Source organism: Aulonocara stuartgranti (genome assembly GCF_965226115.1).
Source record: "Aulonocara stuartgranti genome assembly, chromosome: 3".
Lineage (NCBI taxonomy): Eukaryota > Metazoa > Chordata > Actinopteri > Cichliformes > Cichlidae > Aulonocara > Aulonocara stuartgranti.
In genome coordinates, this window is record NC_138941.1 from 53,100,575 (window position 1) to 53,124,534 (window position 23,960).

Below are 23,960 nucleotides of genomic sequence, written 5' to 3' on the forward strand. Positions count from 1 at the left end.
AAAACAGGAAATTCACAAACACAAACTCAGGGACATGAACAGAGCACTGGGGGAGGACACAGGTAGGTATAACAACATTAAGTTTATCAGGAGTTTATCACTGATGAAGAGTTCACAGAGGATGTTGAGAGTTTTGGTGGATCTGTCAGCTTTGGTGGTGAACGTCCACTCCAGTGTGATGTTGTGGTTCTCCTCTGCCTGATAGCAGGTCTGTGTCACATTGACTACAAATGATCCTGTTGAGGAGACAGAGAGGGAAAGAGAGGAGCAGACACACTGAGAACTGCAACAAATCTGTTGTTGAGCTTTATTTGGAGTTCATAAAGTGAAGCTGTAAACTAACCAGAGACACATGAGGTGAGGATGATGAGCAGCAGGATCCTGCAGATCATCTTCTCCCTGTGTGAGGAGACAGAGGTGAAGAGTCCTCAACACATGAGGTCAAAGGTCAGTCCGTACAGCTAGAAGAAGGACAATCTACAGTCTGACTTCATTCACTCATTACAGCATCTGATCCTGTTTGTGATCCCCACCACAACTACATGAACTACAACCACTACAAGGGAAGCAACCAGAAGAAAAGCCTGCACTTTGATTTACTCTGAAAATATTTTAGATTTTTCAAATTTTTCAAATTTTCAGACAAATTGAAATGTTTTTAATTTGACACAAGGTGGCGCCATGTGTCAAATGATAAGGAAATTATGAATACTTAATTATGAATACTTATGAATACTTAAACATTTTTTTACTGAACTTCTCCTACGAAAAGTAACATGTGTTAATGTTCATGTAAAGAGCATTAGTCCAGGGAAAAGTGAAGTCTGTAATTTGGTTCTTTTTTAAAATTTCACTCTCATATAATTTTCACGTCTCTGCAGCTGAGAAACTAAATACTTTTGAGTAAATGTAAATCTTCAGAAGAAGCAACATTTCAAATGAAGCAGCGTCTCTGACAGATCACTGACAGTAAAACAGAATGAACAGACTGAAAAAGTGCCATTAACTGCTGTCCTTCCCAAAAAGGTGACCTCATGCCTGACATACATGCTGAAGATGTAACACAATTTTTACATTATTTATCACAAAGTCTAAATTTTTATATTCTAAAATTTACAATTGTCTCCCTGTCTGTTTGTTCGTAGTCCAGTGTCCACTGGTATCATTTTCAAATGTTGTGTGATGGCAGAAACCAAGAACAGCTCAGCTGATTTAATTTTGGTGCAAATCAGGTCAAGGTCACCTCAAATATGTAAATCAATAAAACTTTATATTACCCATAATTTTTCAAGAAACTTTAAAACTTTGTTTTAAAGTTTAGAGTAAAATGTCAGTCATAAATATTTCACCTTCTGGGTATTTAAACTGAGCTATTTCTTATATTTTGTAAACTTTGTAACATATTGTGTTACTTAATTTAGTTCAGTCTGTTACTGTTTGTATTTCATAACAGCTGTGTGAGGCAGGCACGAATGGACCCAAAATGCAGAATTCAAAGACACTAAAACTAAACCACAAAAGTAGCTTTTTTTTGCTACAATTAAAGATTACAAAATAAAACTGGGAGACACCAGAAACTAAACAGACTGGAAGAACACACAGAAGTGAGGGAGATGCAGACATTAAATACACACAAGAGCAAACGAGGGAACAGACCTCAGGTGGGAACACAGCAGAGCATGATCTAACTAATGAGACGAGCAAACAAAACACAACATGCTGCACACAAGACAAGTGACTATCAAAGTAAAACAGGAAGTACGCAATATGCACACAGAGACGCAGATGGACTCAGTACAGGTAACAGAGGGAGCGAGACAGGTGATAACACAACATGACCGACTAATTCAAAGGACTAATTAACACGGAGACAAGACTGAGGTCAAAGACAGGTCCTACCACAGGAACTAGACACAAGAGGACAGGCAACGAGAAGAGAAAACCTGAGGCTAGATAAAACAAAAGAGACACCAGGAGACAAACAGATCAAAACTATAATAAAATTCCTCAGGCATTAATAAAGTATTGTGACTATAAAAACAGCAGTAATATGGATGAACCTGCTTTTATCAAAGATGTTTTTAACAAACGTGACATAAAAATAAAGAAGACATAAATAAAGCAGCAGGAAGTAGAAATAGAGTCAAATGACAAAGCACATACATGATGCTGTTGTCTCCTCTTCTTTAGTTGATGGTTTGTTTTCTTCAGCCAGCTGTTTCATCAGGCCTCTCTCTCTCTCTCTCCTTTGACGTGACATCGGCAGTTTTTTTGTTTTAATAATAAAATATTTTGGAAGAGTTGATCATTCACGATCAGCTCAGCAGACAAAAACCAACACGTTCTCACTCCCAACTCGTCAAATGTGTGAAGCATGGTCAGGCTCCCTCTGCTCCACTTATCGACGCGCAGGGTACCCCTCTCGCTTCGAGAATTGATGTGCAGGGTCCTCTCATTGAATACTATAGAGCTCCCTAAACGTTACTTATTGACGACAAGAGATTGCCGCGGAAGAGCCTGTTGTCCATATATTTATACATTTCTGAAATCACATTGTAGTGACGTATATAGAATACAATAAATTATATAATGTAAACAACTACCCGAGAAACAGCATATACAGCAGATAAATTAATTATAGGCTATTACTTTTGTATCGTTTATTGCATTTATGGAGGGAGTGATGTATGCTGGGTAATGGCACAGCTAGCTACTGGGTGACTTTATTCACCCGCTTCGGATGACTGATAACAGACTCCAGAATCCACTCTGGCTGGAATCCGGTGGATATGCAGTGTGTACAGGTAAGACCATTTAATATAACAGCTTTAAGATGCATTTGTAGATATTATTACGTGTTTTACCGTCTTTATGGTGCTAGCTTAAAGTTGCGGTGTAAAATTATTGAGAAATTTAAAGCAGGCTTAGGCTACAAAAAGATTTCCCAAGCCTTGAACATCCCACGGAGCACTGTTTAAGCAATTATTCAGAAATGGAAGGAGTATGGTACAACTGTAAACCTACCAAGACAAGGCTGTCCACCTAAACTCACAGGCCGAACAAGGAGAGCGCTGATCAGAAATGCAGCTGAGAGGCCCATGGTGACTCAGGACGAGCTGCAGAGATCTACAGCTCAGGTGGGGGAATCTGTCCATAGGACAACTATTAGTCGTGCACTGCACAAAGTTGGCCTTTATGGAAGAGTGGCAAGAAGAAAGTTGTTAACAGAAAACCAAAAGAAGTCCCGTTTGCAGTTTGCCACAAGCCATGTGGGGGACACAGCAAACATGTGGAAGAAGGTGCTCTGGTCAGATGAGACCAACATGGAACTTTTTGGCCGAAATGCAAAAGACTGTGTGGCAGAAAACTAACACTGCACATCACTCTGAACACACCATCCCCACTGTCAAATATGGTGGTGGCAGCATCATGCTGTGGGGGTGCTTCTCTTCAGCAGGGACAGGGAAGCTGGTCAGAGTTGATGGGAAGATGTATGGAGCCAAATACAGGGCAATCTTGGAAGAAAACCTCTTGGAGTCTGCAAAAGATTTGAGGCGGAGGTTCACCTTCCAGCAGGACAACGACCCTAAACATAAAGCCAGGGCAACAGTGGAATGGTTTAAAACAAAACATATCCATGTGTTAGAATGGCCCAGTCAAAGTCCAGATCTAAAGCCAATCGAGAATCTGTGGCAAGATCTGAAAACTGCTGTTCACAGACGCTGTCCATCTAATCTGACTGAGCTGGAGCTGTTTTGCAAAGAAGAAGGCAAGGATTTCAGTCTGTAGATGTGCAAAGCTGGTAGAGACATACCCTAAAAGACTGGCAGCTGTAATTGCAGCAAAAGGTGGTTCTACAAAGTATTGACTCAGGGGGCTGAATAATTACGCACACCCCGCTTTTCAGTTATTTATTTGTAAAAAATGTTTGGAATCATGTATGATTTTGGTTCCACTTCTCACGTGTACACCACTTTGTATTGGTCTTTCACGTGGAATTCCACTAAAATTGATTCATGTTTGTGGCTGTAATGTGAAAAAATGTGGGAAAATTCAAGGGGGGCGAATACTTTTGCAAGCCACTGTACGTTTCTCTGGTGTTTCTATTATATCATATATCATAATGTTCTGCATGATATTTGAAAACTTAACACTTGCTAAATTTGATAACATGATACAATCTTGCAAAAGTGGTTAGTTGCGTGGAAAAAATTTGCAAGATCACATGAGATTTTACATCTGGGGTTATAAGAGAAAGAAAAGCATATACACACCACATGTATGCTATCAATTTTTATTGTGGTGTAACACATCAAGGACAAAAAGTAAAGAAAATTGTGTATTAAGCCTTGCAATCTTGGCTTTCCTACTATTTTAAAAGATAAGCCTTGACAGCTCAGTGGTGCGGTGGTTGGTGCTGTTGCCTCACAGCAAGAAGTTCCTGAGTTTGATTCCATCACATGGCTGGGTCCTTGTTTTGTGGAGTTTTCATGTTCATGTTTGCATGGGTTCTCTTTGGTCCAACCAAAGTTGGAATAACAGAATTGTATAATGATTAATCACCTGGAAATTCTTTCCATCATGTTTTTTTCAGTGCTCATTCAATTGGTTAGGTTTTATAGCGTATATTTGGAGTCTTTCAATTTAAGAGAAAACTGGGTGAACCAAGTACATAAATATTGCTTCACCCTCTTTTGTCATTCAGAATCTGACATGTTTTTTTTATGGTGAGTTTCCAAACTTCAAGTGACATAAATGTGTCCTCGAGTCAACAGAAATAGCCAAATAATGGATTTGTGAATAAATTTAGACTGAATTGACTCTTGAATCTCTCCAACACATTTTTATTTGTATTTGAATAGTATTTGAATATATATGTATGTATGTACTCTCATAGTCTGAGAAATTCTGTAAATCACATGATGAATGAAATTAAGATGCTCCTAATCTATAATGAGAAAAAAATGTTAACAGTTTTATTCATTAAAAACCTGAAAAAATGACAGTTTATAAAATCTATACATGATTAATAAGCTGAAGCTGAACAACCCCAACAACATGATGTCCAGTCTGATGTAAGATAGTATATCCATAAGATGGTTATTCCCTGAAATCATGTTGTCCATTCATTTAACCATTTAGTGTTAATAATGGACCTCAGCCTATGACCCTAAACAGTTAAAGTATGAATTAATAATGTAAATGTAAAACAAGCCTAAAGTTCAAACAGACATATGACACAGGTCTGAAGTATGCATTCTACATGTATGGATTTCTATGATATCAAATATTAATATCAGAGATACTGATAAAATGTTGTAACACATTCCTACTGCCGCACCACTCTAAATATTCCCAGTCCCAGTAGACTTACAAGAACACCAATGGTGAAACCGACCATAACATTTCCCAGATTGGGCTCTCTTTGCATCTCATCAGTGTAGTATTGTCCTCCATTTCTCTGAACCAGCATGTGTATCTTCCTCTGCAACTCTAAGACCTGAGTGAGATCCCCATCATTGTTATTTAAAACATGATATCCTCCATGACACTGATGAATGATAGAACGGAGAGATGGATTTTCACGGATTATTTCTTCAATGGAGCGCTCCTGAGCTTCCAGAATGTCTCCATGGGTGAACAAGAGCAGAGCGTAACGTGCTAGGTTTTCTCCAAATATCTGCCGAATGGTTCTCATTATTCTTCTATCATTTTCCGTGAATCTGTTTGGATTGATCACAACCAAGAACACGTGTGGACCCGGAGCAGCAAATGTGATGCAGTTGGTGATGTGCCTCTTCACCTCATCTTGATCTTGATTGGGATGGAGCAGGCCTGGAGTATCAACTAACACCAGTGTTTGTCCATAAAACTCTCCTGTTCTCCTCAGAGTTACTGGTGCCGCTACAGCAGGAAGCCTCATAGTTTCAAAAGCTCTTCTCCTTAAGATGGTGTTTCCTGCTGCACTCTTCCCAACTCTCGTTTTCCCAACAAGCACCATCCTGAGCTCAGCTTCATCTGTTGGAGAACATCACAGAGACATTATTCATGTCTGGTCTCATTAAAAAAAAAAAAAATTCATAACACTGACACTGTGCCCTCTGATTGTAAATTGGATATTAAGAAGATATAGATTTATCCTTCACCAAGAAGAAAATGTAATATGTCTACACTCCTGTATGCTAGATGTAGTAATAAAAGGTACATTCAGGGAATTAAATATAAGAACAACATTTAAAAAACAAAGTAAAACTGGGTTAGGTTCATATTAAAATCGGATTTATCACAGGGAAATGCGTCTGAACATTAAATGAATATAAAAGATGAAAATACTTACTGGCCATGTCTGTCAACAATGAATAAGTTGAAAAGTCGTTACTTATTTGATGCTGCAGAATAATTCCCTTCCCTTATCAGCTGTTTTGTCTCCTCTTTTTCAACACATCACGGTCAGAAAGACATTACATTTATTTGCTGTTGAAAAAGGTGGTGCAGCAGCTTGACGTAGTTTCTGGTTGAATGTTTACAGCCTGACTGAAAGCAGGAAGTATTCCAGTAGGCCTAGAACACCAGAAATGAATTATTTGTAGAGCTCAAGCTCACAGTGACTCCATCAAAGTGACTTCCTCAAACCAACATAAGCCTCTAAATGATGATCATCTAAACAGTGTTGCCAACTCCTCAGTAAGGAAAATCGCTATTGGTTCGTCCTAAAAGTTGCTAGAAGTCAACAAATGACGCAATCGCCTAAATTACATAATTGATAATGCAAATTAAATGTATTTTAGCAATTTTTCTTTTTTAATGTCACAATTCCAACCCTGCTTCTTTACCGGCTTGGACCGGCAAAAGTGACCCGAAATAGACACTCTGGTGGAGTTACTTTGTGCGTGTGTTTATAAGTAGTTTTAAACTTTGTTATCTACAAAACAGCATAAGAGTAAAAAGAATTGAGTAACAGTCAGTGCGGGAGCAGCGGCTTCGCTCATGCGCGATTTATTTGCAGTTTGGACGCATAGGTGTGAACATCTTCTGCCCTGATAGCAGCTGGGGGAGGACTATCCTCCACCCGTGAGCACTTTGGAACGGGCGAGGTGCCCAAGGCAGCACCGCTGCTTATTGAGAGTAAGAGCGATACGCGCTTTCACGTCTAAAAGTCGTCATAAATAAGTCTCCAGTAACACCAAAAAAAGTCGTCAGATTTGTCGCTAGTCGCTTTTTAGAAAAAACGTCGCTAAGGGGGTCTGAAAACTCGCTACATATAGCGACAAAGTCGCTAAGTTGGCCAAATTGCATCTAAACAGCAGCAAAGATAATTTTAAAGGAATGTTACATTTGGTACTGATTGTGCTCATTCAGTCTTGATTGCAACAATATTTCAGGCGGAGAATATGAATTTGTCCCAGACCAATTTAGCTGACAAGTTATCAGACAAATCGTAAGCAAGGTTTTTGTAGGAGACAAAGATTTTGCTTATTACAGAAATCACTCAAAGACATGTAGGAAATCTTTAGGAAAATCTGTTAAAAGTCTTTAACTCTGTGTGTTTTGTCTTTTCTTTTGGCAAATTAATCAGTTAGACAGTAAAAACCCCTCCTTACATAATCCACAACAAGACAATTACTAAGGTCTGTATTTGCTTACATTTCATTTTTAATTTTTGTATTTTTTATTTTAATTATTAATTATATTTTATTTTTGTATTTTTATCACCTGTATTTTGTATGTATTTTGTAGAACTTGTTTCATTGTGCTTGTGTCTTTCTTGTCCTGATGTTTGCTCCTTCAAACATGTCTGTACGGCCCTGGAATCTAATCTCCTTCTACATGTTACTCTCAGACTTTACAGCAGAACATCTGACTGATAGGTCTGTGTAACCTTCACTGTATGCACTTTGATTTGCTCTTAAAATATTTTACTTTTTAAAGTGAGCTATGTTAAGAAATAAAGAAAATAAAAAATGTTTATGTTAGATTTATATTTCAGGCCCTTAGCTATAACTTCAGTATTCATCAATATTTTGTATAATTTGTTCATATGTTTTTTAAATGAAGGGAAAAGAAAAAAAATATTCGAATAAAAAGAAAATACACACTAATATAAAGGAGCTGTGGACACAAAAATGCCAGTAAAGACTAGTGTATGTAGTGCTGTTTTATCCTCTTCTTTCACTATGTACCTCTGTTCTTTTACACAGGGTTCATCACTGCGACACTATAGTGAGTGCTATAGGACACTGTGGTTTCATTTATTTAATGGTTCATATTCAAATACCATCTTGACTGTGTCTCGATGGGGATGACGCGCACGGATTATTATTAATAAATGTTGCCCGTTTAGCGTCAAGACCCAAACACTTCGAAGGCTGGCGATTGGTTGGAAGAGGCAGTTACTTTAGTAAGACCCGGTGCGCTGATCTCGGCTTCGGAACCAGTGTTACGAGTGATCCGTGGACGGAACCAGGATGAAAGAATGAACAAAGCTGGATAACACTTACGGCACTGAGACGAACAGCGGCTGCAGGTGTCAAGGTGTTGGAGCTCCTGACATGAGGGAAACGATGTCTGGAGGAGAACAGGTTGGTGGGTGGGATGTAAACCCAGTCCTCGTGGTCACATGACCAATACCTGACAGACTGGTTCTCTGCCAAAAGCTTTTGTTTTTTAATTAGCCAGTTTCACTTTCTTTATCCGTTCACCCATTCAGTTCACTTATATGTTTGCTTTTGTTTTCAAAGATCAGATCATGTTCACTTTGTATTTTGCTTATTTTGTTCTGTGGTGTTTGATTCAATGTCTTAAGATAAGTAAAACAGATTCTTATCAGGTAAAAAAAACACAAACTACAGACTATTAAATAAAAATTTCGTTCTCTGTAGAAATACTTTTGTTTTGTCTTTCCAGATCATAAAAAATAACCAAACATTGCAAACATTTACAAATATCTTCCTTTATTGAATGGTCTTTTCTCGTTTACTTCCATCTTGACCAGTGTCTGATGTAGAGGTGAATGTACTGTCTTTATGTATTTTAAATTTGTGTTTCAGAGTTAGCTTTCAGAAGTAGTCTATGGTGTCAAAATTCAGATTTATAATTCACCTTTTTTAGATGAAAACTAATTTGATTATAAACCATTTGTTTTATGCTGTGATAAATAAATATGGACTCATCGTGCCTATAGAGTTAGACAGCATCACATTTTCTGCTCCTGCAGCTCAAATTAAATGAATCAAAAGAAGAAAAAAATATCAAAAACATTTGCTAATCTAAAAGTACCTACTACTAAATAAGTGATGCCAAACTCACTAAAAAACAGAAACAACAGGATAAATGAAGTGAAACCAAAGTAAACACAGAGACACATTGGCTGATGTAAGCTCGCTCCATTCTTAACAGGAAGCCAGGTGGGATAGTTGAGTTTGTTAATGCAACATAAAGAGTTAAACCACACTTAGCTGAGTATAAAAAATTATGAAACCAGAGAGTGAAGGACAGGTATTTTATTTGGTGGTGAAAACGGATAAAGATTTTAGTTAGTGGACATTATCAAGTGAAACTAAAACCAAACTAGCTGATTATAAACTTACCGTAAGTAATAACAGTGACACTCGAAACTCATTTAACCAGTCCAACAACGTAGGTGTGTCACCCAAAGTCACGAGTATGACTATAGTCAAATTATAGTTGTCCAAGAGAAAAACAAGGCAATGAGCTGCAAAGTGAAACACATTCATGGTAGACATTTGGCAAGCTTTAAATTGGTTTCATTATAGAGAATGAATACAATGAATAAGAAGAAGGAACTTTACATGTAGTTGTTCAGTCTTGTCACTTTGTATATTTCAACTCAGTGGTCGCATTTACCTATTTTACACCCATTTTGCATTTTTTGTGCAAACACTTAAGGTGAGGCTTGGTTTCAAAAATTGTTTTGTTTTGACTGAGAACACCTTTTACCATTTTTAAATCTGAGTATACTTTGATTACTGAGACAGGTAGCAGTATCTGGTTCAGGAGGAAGTACAATAAGATTCTAGAATCATTTTTTTGTCTAAACTTGATGCTATAGAGGAAAAACTGCACCAAGTTGTTTTAGAGCAACATTTATATATTTGATTTTAAGAGCAAGTCTTGCTTATTTTTAAAATGTCAGAACACACTGAGCATATATTAAAACAGTTATAGTATCATGATCCCTGCGTCTTGAGTTTGTTTCACTGTGGGTTTGTGATTCCTTTTGTTATGAGAATAATTTGTGTTTAGATTGTGCTCAAACTGAGTACACTGAACACAGGACAAGATAAAATAAAACAGGAAACATGAGACACATGCTGAGACACAGGGACTGTGTACGAATAGAAATGAGAACATATGACTGGGGAGAAAGAAAGAGAACATAGAAAACGGACACAGCCAATAAACGAACATAAAGAGAAGGATGACTAGAGGTGACACATGGAACACAATGACCCAGAGAGAGAGAGGCAACTGGGAAACAGATGAATAAACATTAAGACAGAACTTAACATGACTACACATGGAATGTGAAAAAAATGGTAGGCAAGCAAACACAAGCATGGAAAGTACTAAATCAAATGATATAAATTAACCCAGAAGACACAAACACTGGGTCACAGACCAAGGAACATGACACAGAAGAGTTTTTATTGAGCTATTTTAATGAATTCGAAGCGCATATGCCGCTCTCTCTGCTGATCTGAGTAAATGGAACTCACCATCCAGCCTCTTTTTCTCACTTTCTCTCATCTGTGTAACAGGTATTATATGTTGAGATGACTATATATTATTGTTACGGCCCTGAGCCTTGGAAGTGAGAAATGCCTTTTAATTTTTATGCAAATCCAAGTGTGCTAGGACTCGTGGCTGATTGGTTAGATCACAATCAGAATTTTTCACTGGACAGCTGGACAGGTATGTTTATACAAAATTAGATTAGGCCAATTGTCCTATACATATTTTTGACCTAGGGGTAGGATTGATTGTGAACTAGAAAGGGAAAATGCTTAGGGGGCTGAGTACGGCTGGGTATCGTCACTGATTTGTAGAATCATTTTGATTCGATACAGGATCCGATTCAATTCGATTGGAATCTGGAAAGCTTTGCCTCAGACAGTCAGAATTATTAGTATATATCCATATTTTTGTATCTATTGAAAGAAAGCTGACACTTGTGAGACTTAATCAGAGATGTAAACAGAGAGATAAGAAACCTGCAGCTGCAGAAGCTAGCGAAAAAAAAAAGGTAAACACAGCGCGGACCCGCCGACACATCAAAATCTGATTCTTACGCGTCGGGTCCGCGCTATGTGTTTACATTTGTATGCAGAATCCGTAAACCTGCTCCCATTTACTGTTTTAGCTGTTTGGTGTTTGACGAAATTTTGTGAGGTTTAACCTGAGATGCTGGCGTTTCAGGCAAAATAACGTTTTATTTACAAATTGACTCAAGGTTTTAATGAATCAATATCACTTTATTCAATTTAGAATCGATTGTAATCAGAAAAGCGATAATCAAAACTCACCCCTAATCATGAACTTGCAAAGTAAAAACATGATCTATGTAAGGTAGCCCTTTTGTTATTTTTATTTAAAAAGAGGATTAGTTTTACTGGTCTGTTTCTTTTCCTAGAAATAATTCCTCCTGCCCTAAGAAAATCCTCTTGCATGGAACAGAAGAGGCTGGAGTGCAGAAACTGCACTGCAAGTTGGTAGATATGCAGTATTCCTGCATATCTACCAGGAATACTGGGTCCTGCAGACTATCACCTAAAAACAATAAACAAAATGATTTTCTAAAATGTGCAGCAATGTAATTTACGTATAGTGTCAAATACTTTTTTTTTAGTCTTTATTAGCTTTAATTCACATGGAAGTGTTTCAAAAGTCATATACTGTAATGATATTTACATTATGAAAAGATGATTTTGGACATTTCAAGTTTTTCACTTCTGCAGATAAAATGAATTGAGCAAAATCAACTCAAAATATTCCCACACGCCAGAATGTCCTCTCTTCCTCGCTGGCTCCATATCTGTCAGTGGAATGATCACCTCTTCGCTATCTGTCACCATCAACACACTCCACAAATCCTGTGAATGATTCACTTCCTTATATCCATTTGAATCAGTTACCGAAGCAGTTACGTGCGTAATGAAGCTTCGGACGTCGCTGGTCACGTGACTTTTGCCAAACGAAGCAAGCCTCGACACAGTGCTTCTGAACCAGTGTGTTGTTTTTTTCGACACACGCTCCAGAGCGTCAGCTTCAAGCGGGCCATCACTAGCCAAACCTGTTCGCAGTGTTGCACTTTGTTTGTTAAACCTGGTATAAATCTGAACTTAGTTGTATTAGAGTCTTGTGTTGCTGGCTTGCTATAGGTAACCCTTAGTTTTTATTTTCTGACAATAGCTTACCTTAGTTTACCCTTCGCTTTTACTCTTGACTGTTTTTTTTTTTTTTTTTTTTCTTTATCAATTGGTTGCCCGGTGGTCTGTTGAACAGCCCAGTCGGTTTTCTGTTTAAAGTTTGCAATAAAACCTTTTATTTTACTCAGTTTTCGTGTAGTGGGCTTGTGTATGTTACTCTCCTCCTGTCGCCTAGCAGAGGGGGTCGTAGCATTATTCATAACCCAGCCAACATGTATATATGGGCCCCACCTGGTTTTTGCTCGGGCTGGATGGGTACCATGTGGGCATGGGCTCAAACTGGGCTTTTTGTATGGGGCCTACTTGGGTTCTTCACATTAAACCCATATGGGCCATCCCAAGTGAGCACTTTTAGTAGGTCCTAGCTGGGTCAAACATGGGAAACACTTAACTTGGTCCAAAATGGGAAACACATGTAGGACCCACTTGGGTTTTCCACCTGGGATAGACATGGGCAAACACAGTCATTTAAGGATAGGCTGTTGTTGTGTGCCCCAGGTGGGGCAAAGTTAGGTAATCAATATATGTTTTAGTATCGATGACACAGGTGGGCCCCACCTGGTCAAACTAAATGGGTCGCACATGGGCAAATGCAAGTCAGACCCTGAAAACATGTCTATGTGGGCCCCAGGTGGGGCAAAGTGAGGTAATCAATATATTTTTTTAGCACTGATGACATAGGTGGGGCCCACCTGGTCAAACTATATGGGTCGCACATGGGCAAATGCAAGTCAGACCCTGAAACATGTCTATGTGGGCCCCAGGTGGGGCAAAGTTAGGTAATCAATATATTTTTTTAGCACTGATGACATAGGTGGGGCCCACCTGGTCAAACTATATGGGTCACACATGGGCAAATGCAAGTTAGACCCTGAAAACATGTCTATGTAGGCCCCATATGGGTTATGTTAAGTTAATATGGGCATATATTTTATGTGGGCTCAAGATTGTTTAGTATATATGGGACCCACTTGGGTTTCTCACATGAAAGCCATATGGGCAAAACCAAGTGGGAACATATAGTAGGTCCTGGCTGGGTCAAACATGGGAAACACTTCACTTGTTTCAAAATGGGAAACACACGTAGGACCCACTTGGGTTTTTCACCTGGGTTAGACATGGGCAAACACAGTCATTTAAAGAAAAGCGTTTGCTGTGTGCCCCAGGTGGGGCAAAGTTAGGTAATCAGTATATATTTTTTAGTACTGATGACACAGGTGGGGCCTACCTGGTCAAACTAAATGGGTCGCACATGGGCAAATGCAAGTCAGACCCTGAAAACATGTCTATGTGGGCCCCAGGTGGGGCAAAGTGAGGTAATCAATATATTTTTTTAGCACTGATGACATAGGTGGGGCCCACCTGGTCAAACTATATGGGTCGCACATGGGCAAATGCAAGTCAGACCCTGAAACATGTCTATGTGGGCCCCAGGTGGGGCAAAGTTAGGTAATCAATATATTTTTTTAGCACTGATGACATAGGTGGGGCCCACCTGGTCAAACTATATGGGTCACACATGGGCAAATGCAAGTTAGACCCTGAAAACATGTCTATGTAGGCCCCATATGGGTTATGTTAAGTTAATATGGGCATATATTTTATGTGGGCTCAAGATTGTTTAGTATATATGGGACCCACTTGGGTTTCTCACATGAAAGCCATATGGGCAAAACCAAGTGGGAACATATAGTAGGTCCTGGCTGGGTCAAACATGGGAAACACTTCACTTGTTTCAAAATGGGAAACACACGTAGGACCCACTTGGGTTTTTCACCTGGGTTAGACATGGGCAAACACAGTCATTTAAAGAAAAGCGTTTGCTGTGTGCCCCAGGTGGGGCAAAGTTAGGTAATCAGTATATATTTTTTAGTACTGATGACACAGGTGGGGCCTACCTGGCCAAACTATATGGGTCACACATGGGCAAATGCAAGTCAGACCCTGAAAACATGTCTATGTGGGCCCCATATGGGTTATGTTAAGTTAATATGGGCATATATTTTATGTGGGCTCAAGATTGTTTAGTATATATGGGACCCACTTAGGTTTCTCACATTAAAGCCATATGGGCAAAACCGAGTGGAAACATATAGTAGGTCCTGGCTGGGTCAAACATGGGAAACACTTCACTTGTTTCAAAATGGGAAACACACGTAGGACCCACTTGGGTTTTTCACCTGGGTTAGACATGGGCAAACACAGTCATTTAAAGAAAAGCATTTGCTGTGTGCCCCAGGTGGGGCAAAGTGAGGTAATCGGTATATATTTTTTGGTACTGATGACATAGGTGGGGCCCACCTGGTCAAACTATATGTGTCACACATGGGCAAATGCAAGTCAGACCCTGAAAACATGTCTATGTGGGCCCCAAATGGGTTGTGTTAAATTAATATGGGCATATATTTTACATGGGCTCAAGATTGTTTAGTATATATGGGACCCACTTGCGTTTCTAACATCAAATCCATATGGGTGGGCATCCAATGTAGGTCCTAGTTGGGTTAGTGATGGTAAATGTGTACATTGGTTCAAAATGGTAGCACATGCTTATGTGAGGATTCTTCTTCTGTGAAGAGCCTGAGAAAGTGTTATTTGAATAAAGGAGGATTTATTTCAAACAAGCCCATCACAGATTGCGCACAACCCAGGGAGTTCTGAAAGTCAAATTGTAAAAATAATCTCAAAAGAAAGTATGAACATAACTCTCTTTTATAACCTGCAGACGGCACCCACGTGGTACCATTCTCTAAGAAATCACCCTAACTTTAACATATTTGGCACAACCTCAGTCTATCACTTTTGCTACCCTTACGTACAGTCAGATGTTCTTGACCCTTCATTTTTGACCCTCTCAGTATTTAGCCTTGGCTAGCAAATGTACTCAAAGTCCACATTGAGACCTCAAGATGTTATGTGTTATCAGACACTACAACCCAGCTGTCAAGTGAGACTATAGGAACTTTGGTGTTTTTGAACATTCAATGTTACTCAAAACACTCTGCACACTATTCCAAATAACTGGTTTGAAACTGGTTACTTTTTAATTTTAGATTTCATTTTATGTACTTAATGTGAACTCTGCATGGTAGGCTGCATGGTGAGGCTCAGATAAGATAAAATAAGGACTTCATGATTCTTCTTAGGTAAATTCACTTGTCACAGCAGCAATAATAAGTGATTAAAACGGACACAAGAGTAGAAAAAAAGAAAAGCAAAAAATACGAATAAAAAACCTAAGATAAAAGTGAATTACACAGACAAAATCCAGATTTGGCATTTGCAAATTAAGGATTACTGGTTGTTCAAACAATTAAGACTATTTACTTGAGCAAACATGCAGTTGAGGATTTTTAGTAGATCAGACACACTCTACTGTATTAGAGAAAAGACAGTTAGTTACATGGAAGATGGAAGTTTTGGTTAATCAGATCCAGTAAAGCTCCTGAAGTATATTACCGATCTGTTAAAATGTTACTCTTCAAACTTGTGCCCTCAAATTATATAACCAGAAATAATTTATATTTTCTTTGAACTAGTGGAAAGGAGAGGGAATGGGGTCTTTCAAGCAGTCACACTTCAACTGTGAAACTCCCTTGTCCTTATGGTGTATTGACACTATTGAAACTTTTCAAAACCAGTCTAATGTTAGAAGAGCTTTTAGGTAAACTGTTATTCTTCTTCTTATCATTATTATATTTTTATTAATTATATTTTTATTATGATGTTGATTTGGGTGACACTTTTTGATAAATATTATATATTACTTTTTAAAACATATTAACCATCCCTATGCTTAAAAAACTTTTAAAAATAAAATTGTTCTTTTAAACTTGTGCATTGTTTGACTTTTAAAATTTTTGTATCAGGTGTAAAACGACTTTTTAAATAAAGTTGTTTTTAATGTGAGCAGCTCCTATTGGCTCGTTTAAAAAGAGGGAGGAGCAGATTGCACCGCCTAGCGTCTAGTCTTCGCGGTCTTTCGTCTGTTGCGCCTTTTCTCTCCCTGGTGTTTAAGAACGTGGAGGACAAAAGGATACCAAAGAATCGAAAACTATGACAAAGGTAAATACTTAAAGTTTGATACGTTTTCATCAATGGTTATTTTAGTAACTTTCTATAGTCGTCCTAAACGGTATAAGGGGGAGAAGCATAACATCTTTAGCTAGCAGGTAGAACTGGGTTAATTTGCTGCATTGTCTTTGGCAAACATAATTTAAAGTTAATTAAAAAACTCTTACTGCCTATATTCTACTCAATAAAGTTCATCTTATCTTATTCTGTTTTCATTGCACCATTCTCTCTATACAGTTTTTGAATTTACACACTATAACGTACACGGCAGTTTTTTTCTGTGCTTCTGCAACTGTTTCTTGGGTTTTCCTATAAGGTTTTTGTAATTAATTTAAAAAATTTATATTATTTTTTTGGCTTTAGTGGATTCCTGCTCAGCTAACTCGGCCATTATGCACTACCCAGTAAACAAAATGGCTGAACAGTATCTTAAATGTCTGAACATGAGCTAGTCATACCATGTTACGTAATATTCATGTGCAGTGTAGCAAGGTGATTGTTTAAATTACAGGAGTAGATGCCTGCAGCTGAAACGGTTTTCTGATCTGAATACGGTAATGTTACCAGATATGCATTGTACTATGGGAAAACGGTGGTGGATCAGTGTGTAAAAAGCCCCCAAAAGAAACACACAGCGTCTTTAGCTCAAACACTGTCTGATCACTCTCTTAGATACTGTGCTGTTCCATCTAGTTATTGGTTACTGAGAAATGTTAGGTCATTAATTAATTAAGAGAGTGCAGCTGTTCAGATCAGATGGTGAAGTAGGAAAATGCAGAACATGTTATTATAGCTGAATGCTGTGTAAAATACTAGTAATAAATCTAACTCCCATTTATGGCTTTTACTACTGTGGGGCTAAATAAAAAATTACAGACAATGAAATCTGCTACAATTACAAAGCTTAAGTTTAAAACAATTATTATATATTAAGCATTTTTTTGCTCTTTTTTTTTTTTAATTCTTTTTGCTAATAATGGACTCAATTTTATTATCAACTTCAAAGACCTATTAAACTTTTAAACCATTAAATCCAGGAAATTAGATGCCCGTAAATGTACGAGACCCTCTTTATGTCTAGTATCCCCAAATATTTAATAATCCTTTCTAAAAGTACACAAATTTTGTTCTTTTCAATTAAATATTGCATGTTCAATGTATTCTTGAGCAGGTAAAAATTCCACTAAATTAGTTTTTGCATATTTTTAAGTATAATCAAATTTTTATAGTTTGCGAGTACTTTTAATTTGGAGATTTTGCCACTTGATTTGAAGTTTGGATAGTGCTTTATAGTAATTTGTAAATGTTTTGAACTCATCTGGCTTCTTAATAATTTAATAAAAAATTAACAAGCCATGTAATAATTTGAAAACCACTAGGGACCACTTATAAAAAAGTAATTCCTTTTTTACTTAAAGGAATTTAGGATTTATGTCTGTCAAGTCATTTGTTCTGGCATAAGTCACCATTTTGATATATCTTCCTGTGACTTTAAAGTCTGTCAGCTAGTTAGATACATTTTTGCACTGCTAGTGTTTTCTGCTTGAATTAGTCAGTTTATCATATAAACACATGCAGTGCCTTTCAAACTTTTAATTACACTGTTCATTTTGTGCATTAGTAAGAGAATCTTTTATATTGAATTATCCTGGGAAAAAACAAAAATGTTTGTATTTTCTCATGCACTTTCTTTCATTTCCTTATCACGTTTAGATTCTTCAAGATCACAAGCACCATCTTTGACATGTAAGTAACTTTCATATTATTTGTATTACTTATTATTATTATTATTATTATTATTATTTTTGAAAAGTGATGGTCTTTGGGGCATCCTTTTTTTTTTATTGGTATTAAGTATATATATTTATTTAGGCACAGGAGGCAATGATCTATTTTAAAATTTAACATTTATTTAATTTTCATCTTTTATGCTAACAATAATGCCAACAGTGTTCTCTTCACTTGACCCACAACTCTGACAGTTTTGGTCCTCTGCTCTCCTCACAATTGGCTGATTTCCATCTGAGCTGCTACTGTCAACTGCATTAAACTGATTTTACATTGCCTTGTTATTCTAATCTTTATCTGCGTTTTGGACTCCAAACATTCACACCTGCTGTTAGTAACCAGAGCTCACAAGAGTGTAAGGCGTGTAGTTCAATAAAGTGATCGATGTGTTCACTAGCTGATTTCAATAAACCGGTAACTTATCAAATCCATATTTTATAGGAAGTACATTACTGATAAAAGTGGTAATAAACACGGTAACCAATAAAAATTTAAATTTCCTGTTATAAAAAAAAATACTGCAGTGAGCTCGGTTTTCTAACACCAGGTGTGAACATCTACAGTCTTTAAGCGCTGGTAAAGATTTAAAAATAAAAGCATTCAATAACATAACATTAAACAGTAAATTAGTTTGATGGTGTTGACTGCAGCAGCTCAATGTTAATCAGCTGATGGTGATGGAAGCAGATGAGCGTTTTTCATCATGGTTGTTAGTGATGTGTTGGTCAAAACGAAACGGCTCTTTGAAGTGAACGACACAAGCGTGTTTTTTCTCTCTCTCTCACCCTCTCTCTCGCACTCTTTTTCCGCTTCACTCTGCACGCGAGCCTTGTGCTTTGGGCTGGGAAGAGGGGGGAGGGGCGGTTGTTACACACGCAGTAGCACAGTAACAGAGCAGGAGGGAGAGAGAGAGAAAGAGAGCCAGGGACAACAACGTCACATTAGAAAGGTATAGTAATCATCCACAACTATTTTCAATTGCGGATGATAAAGGATTCAGAAAGTTTATTCATGCAGGCCCATATGACAGAGAATGTGCATCTTCTTTCTGTTTTCATATTATAATTTATATTTAATTGTGTTGTGGTTTGCAGTGTTTTGTGTTGTTTCACTTTAAATTTGTTTAAAAGGAAAAAGCTGAAAATTTAAATAGTTAAAAGTTGAAATGTAAATAGTTGTTTTTTTTGTATTATATGATTTATTTATTACATTTTATGTGGAGAGAATAAATAAAAGTATATTTACGGTGGCTGCTAGAGACAAAGCACGTACAAACCCCAAAACACGTAAAAACTCCATAGCACGTACAAACTCCAAAGCACGTACAAAACACAACAGAAGTGCTCCAGGATGCTAGGCACAGTGTTGAGATTTTGTTACCTAGTGGCTACACAAGCCAGGAAGTACCAACGACCAGATTTGGTGTGTGGTAGTAACAGGTAAATGAACAGCTTTTGGAATTTTTTATGAATATATATGAGTGCTTGTGTATAAATACACAAAAAATACACATATGATTTCAATTGTGTAAATTAAGTGATCTAGATAGCTCTGTTTTGGAAGTTCAGTTGACGCTAGAAATGGGTTTTGGAGTTTGTACATGCTTTGTCTCTAGGGGCCACCATATATATTTATATATAAACATATATAAATAAAACCACATTTCTTTTTTTACATTAGTAATTCCTTTTGTTCATAATTTTATATTGTTGTTAATAATAAATTAATTAAAGCAACAAAACAACCTGAAGAGCCGGTTGGGAGCCGAAAGAGCCGGCTTTCTAAAAAGAGACGAAAATCCCATCACTAGTTGTGTAATATGCTGGTATTGATATGATCAAAAATGAACTGAGTTGTTTCGTATTCTATAGAAATTGTACATCTAATTAATAACAAGGCTTTCTGCTGATGTTATTAATTAAAAATTTATTGTTTTATTTTTAAGCAACAACTTTTTAGCATGCAATCAGTCCATGCTGTACAGGACAGATTTGTAAACTGTGCATACAAAAATAGACTATTTTACAAAATTGCTCTTTCAACAAATGTAAATCACAGCAGATTTTTTTTGTTGTAGGTGCACTGTCACAACTAGAAATGTGGGGGGAAGTCCTCAAAGTTGAAGGCAGAACAGGAAAATACATGGAAATAACAATTTTCCTTTAAATGGTAAATGGCCTGCATTTTTATAGCGCTTTTCTAGTCCCTAAGGACCCCAAAGCGCTTCACACTACATTCAGTCATTCACCCATTCACACACACAATCACACACTGGCGATGGCAAGCTACATTGTAGCCACAGCTGCCCTGGGGCGCACTGACAGAGCACATCAGTAAAGGTCGATCTGGATACTTGATAACTGTTGGTATAGGTATGACATGAATTTGAATCTCCATTATCACAGGTTTTAATTGGGAGGGAACATGCAGATATACAGGAGGACTATAAACAGCAATTCCTATTGCATACAACTGTTTTAGAAAATACCAACAACACTGTTAATTTATCACTTGCTGGTCTATAGACTTTACAGTGTGGATGGATGGAAAATCCATCTGGCTCCACTCTGGCTGAATTGGTGCTACAAACAACTCTGCGCTCGGCTTTCCTGGCTGTGTGTGGATTTATACTTACACATCCAAATTTTGACCCTATTTTTCTTCCTTTCAGCTGATTGGTCAATTTCATGTCAATCACCAATTAAACAATCCAATCAGAGAACATCTCCAGAAGTTGATTCTGTTCATCTGGACGTAGCATTTTCAGTGGGAGAAAATGCTGCAAGCGCTACGTCCAGATGAACAGAATCAACTTTTGGAGATTTACTTACCTGGATGATTGAGCATGCATCAAGACAATCAGAGAACAGATAGGTTTGGCTGTTGGAGGGCTGCATTACGGAGCTTCAGGTCCTGGAAGAATAAATTCCCTTTTACATACCAGACCAGCATTTTTCTTCATTAGCACGAAGGAAAACAGTCTGTGCGTGTCAGAGTTCTGTGGTTTTTGTGTCACAGGGCTTATAATATGTGTAAAAATCTGGCCAGGGACCATCACATCACACTGCTATCATATTTTTCTGTTGCTATCATGTTTTTTTTCTGAGATGTTGTTACTTTTATGACAGATGTAACGAGAAATCTTCCAGAAAGTTAAATTTTTTATTCTAATCAAATATTTGATTCTGATAACAGATAAAGATTTTTTTTTTTACTTTTGTTCTGCTATTTCATAGTTTATACAAATTTTGGCCAATTCCTATTTATTTTAACCCTTTAGCCCCCAAAAAGTCACCAGCGACAGGTTTTTCCAAACCTGTCTCGTCAAACCTGAGCTCTGCCAGGGGCCCAACACGCCTGGACTTTTAGAAGAAAAGAGATGTCCGAAAATAAACCACAGGGTCAAATACTTAATTTTGTTCAGTGTTTTAGAGTTATTAATTTGAATTGACTAATTTAAATATTTTATTCATGTACATTTTGATTGCCTTTAGTAAAAATGGCAAAATTTCAATTTCTTTTTTCTTTCTGTTATTAATCCTTGATTACATTCATATAGTATACAGTAGAGGAAAAAACCTACCAGACCTACCAGTTATCCTGCGTAACATTATTGGGGATAAAGGGTTAAGGAAGCGCAATTAATTTTTTTAGTTTAGCTTGTGTTTACTACCATTTTTTTTTTATCACCACACAGTAAACATTAAGTAATATGTAAAGTGTCCATTTATCCTCCATTCCGGTCCATTATCTTAAGCTTAGGCTGCTGCCCCTCGACCCAATCCGGTACTAAGTAGAGAGGCCCAGACTTCGCTCTCTCCAGGCACTTGGCCCAGCTCTTCCGGGGGAATCCCAAGGCATTCCCAGGCCAGCCGAAAAACATAGTCCCTCCAGCATGTCCTGGGTGTTCTGGGTCTCTTCCTGGTGGGACGTGCCCAAAACACCTCACCAGGGAGGCATCCTAACCAGATGCCAGTATCTAATCTGTCCTTTTTGTATGTTCCCCTCAGGTTGCCATGGTAGCAGATACAGGGGAAACAAGTGTAGACGATGCCACAAGAAGGATGATGAAATTCCTCATATCACCTGAGCTGGCTGTGGAGTACAACATGCTTGGCCGACATGGGGAAAAAAAGTTCAGAGATTTGCGTCTTTTTAATGTTGTGTATGGTAAGTTAGTTTCACTTGAGACATTTGAACTTTAGAAAACTAAACTTTTTTAATAAAGTGTTTGAAAGTGTAACTGAGATTGGTTATCATGCAATTTGTATATATTTTTTGAGGCAATAAAGTGAAATAAACATTGTTCTTTGAAAATCATCACCAAATGAAGTAAGCTAAGATTAACTTTACTTTGGCTTGCCCGTTTTTCTTCTTCTTCATTTGCAGAGGCACTGAAGAATTATTTAACATCAAAAGTCAACTTGCAAGAAGCAGAGAAGGCTCTGTCCAAGTGGTTCAGTGGAGCTAAAGACAGAGGAGGACCGAGGGCTGCAAGGGTACAAAATAGACTTACGGCTCTGTAAAAAAACAAACCCTGCTGATTCAAGATAAGCTTTTGAGTTTTCCATCTGACTTTTTCCCCATGTTGCTACAGTTCCAAATATCTAAGGAATTTTGCTGTAGTTTGACATTTCTAGTTTTTAAACGTTTACGCACTTTGGAATACAGTTACGTAAAATCACAGTTGTTGGACAAAATAAATGTGAAAAATGTTGTTTTGTGTACCCTCGTGATTTTTGAAATGGTTTTATTTACAAACTAGATTTTGTTTGCGGTCAGCTTTAATATATTTGGTGTCTTTGTGTCACAGAACCCGTATTAGCCGTCTGAAAAATTGATTTTGTGACTGTTTTACTACATGGGGCCCACTCAGTGCCAGAACTTAGTCAATTCAAACTAGAAATAAGATGCAAATACAGAACCCACTGCTAATGCCATTCCAACTTTTTAGCTCATGTTTTCCTCATGTTGTACCCACTAAGAACTTGAAAAATGGGGCCTAGGTGGGTTTCAGTGTACTTTGCCCAGTTGGGGTCCATTTAGTTCCCAGATTTTACCAATATAACACCGAGATGGGCTTATAAAATGGGGCCATTATGGAACCCGCGGACAATCCCACTTAAAACCCACTTTTTAGCCTATGTGGTACTCACATGGTACCCACAAAACAACTTGAAAGGTGGGGCCTGGGTGGGTTTCTTTGTACTTTGCCCAGTTGGGGTCCATTTAGTTCCCAGATTATACCAATATAACACCGAGATGGGCTTATAAAATGGGGCCATTATGGAACCCGCGGACAATCCCACTTAAAACCCACTTTTTAGCCTATGTGGTACTCACATGGTACCCACAAAACAACTTGAAAGGTGGGGCCTGGGTGGGTTTCTTTGTACTTTGCCCAGTTGGGGTCCATTTAGTTCCCAGATTATACCAATATAACACCGAGATGGGCTTACAAAACGGGGCCATTATGGAACCCGCGGACAATCCCACTTAAAACCCACTTTTTAGCCTATGTGGTACTCACATGGTACCCACAAAACAACTTGAAAGGTGGGGCCCGGGTGGGTTTCTGTGTACTTTGCCTAGTTGAGGCCCATTTAGTTCCCAGATTTTACCAATATAACACCGAGATGGGCTTATAAAATG

At 37.8% G+C, this 23,960-nt stretch overlaps 2 protein-coding genes across 2 annotated transcripts in view; one reads left to right on the top strand and one right to left on the bottom strand.

Annotated features, from left to right (window-relative positions):
* LOC309702756 (uncharacterized protein) overlaps positions 1-23,960 on the top strand; it is a 156,707-nt gene that overhangs the window by 11,038 nt on the left and 121,709 nt on the right. The window lies entirely within an intron of this gene.
* LOC309703854 (GTPase IMAP family member 9-like) lies at positions 5,089-8,554 on the bottom strand. Its single transcript, XM_082528772.1, has 3 exons — positions 8,499-8,554; positions 6,338-6,561; positions 5,089-6,018 (listed from the first exon to the last, which is right to left on the bottom strand). Exons 2-3 carry the CDS (start codon positions 6,342-6,344, stop codon positions 5,330-5,332), a joined length of 696 nt encoding a protein of 231 aa, XP_082384898.1. The 5' UTR covers positions 6,345-6,561; positions 8,499-8,554; the 3' UTR covers positions 5,089-5,329.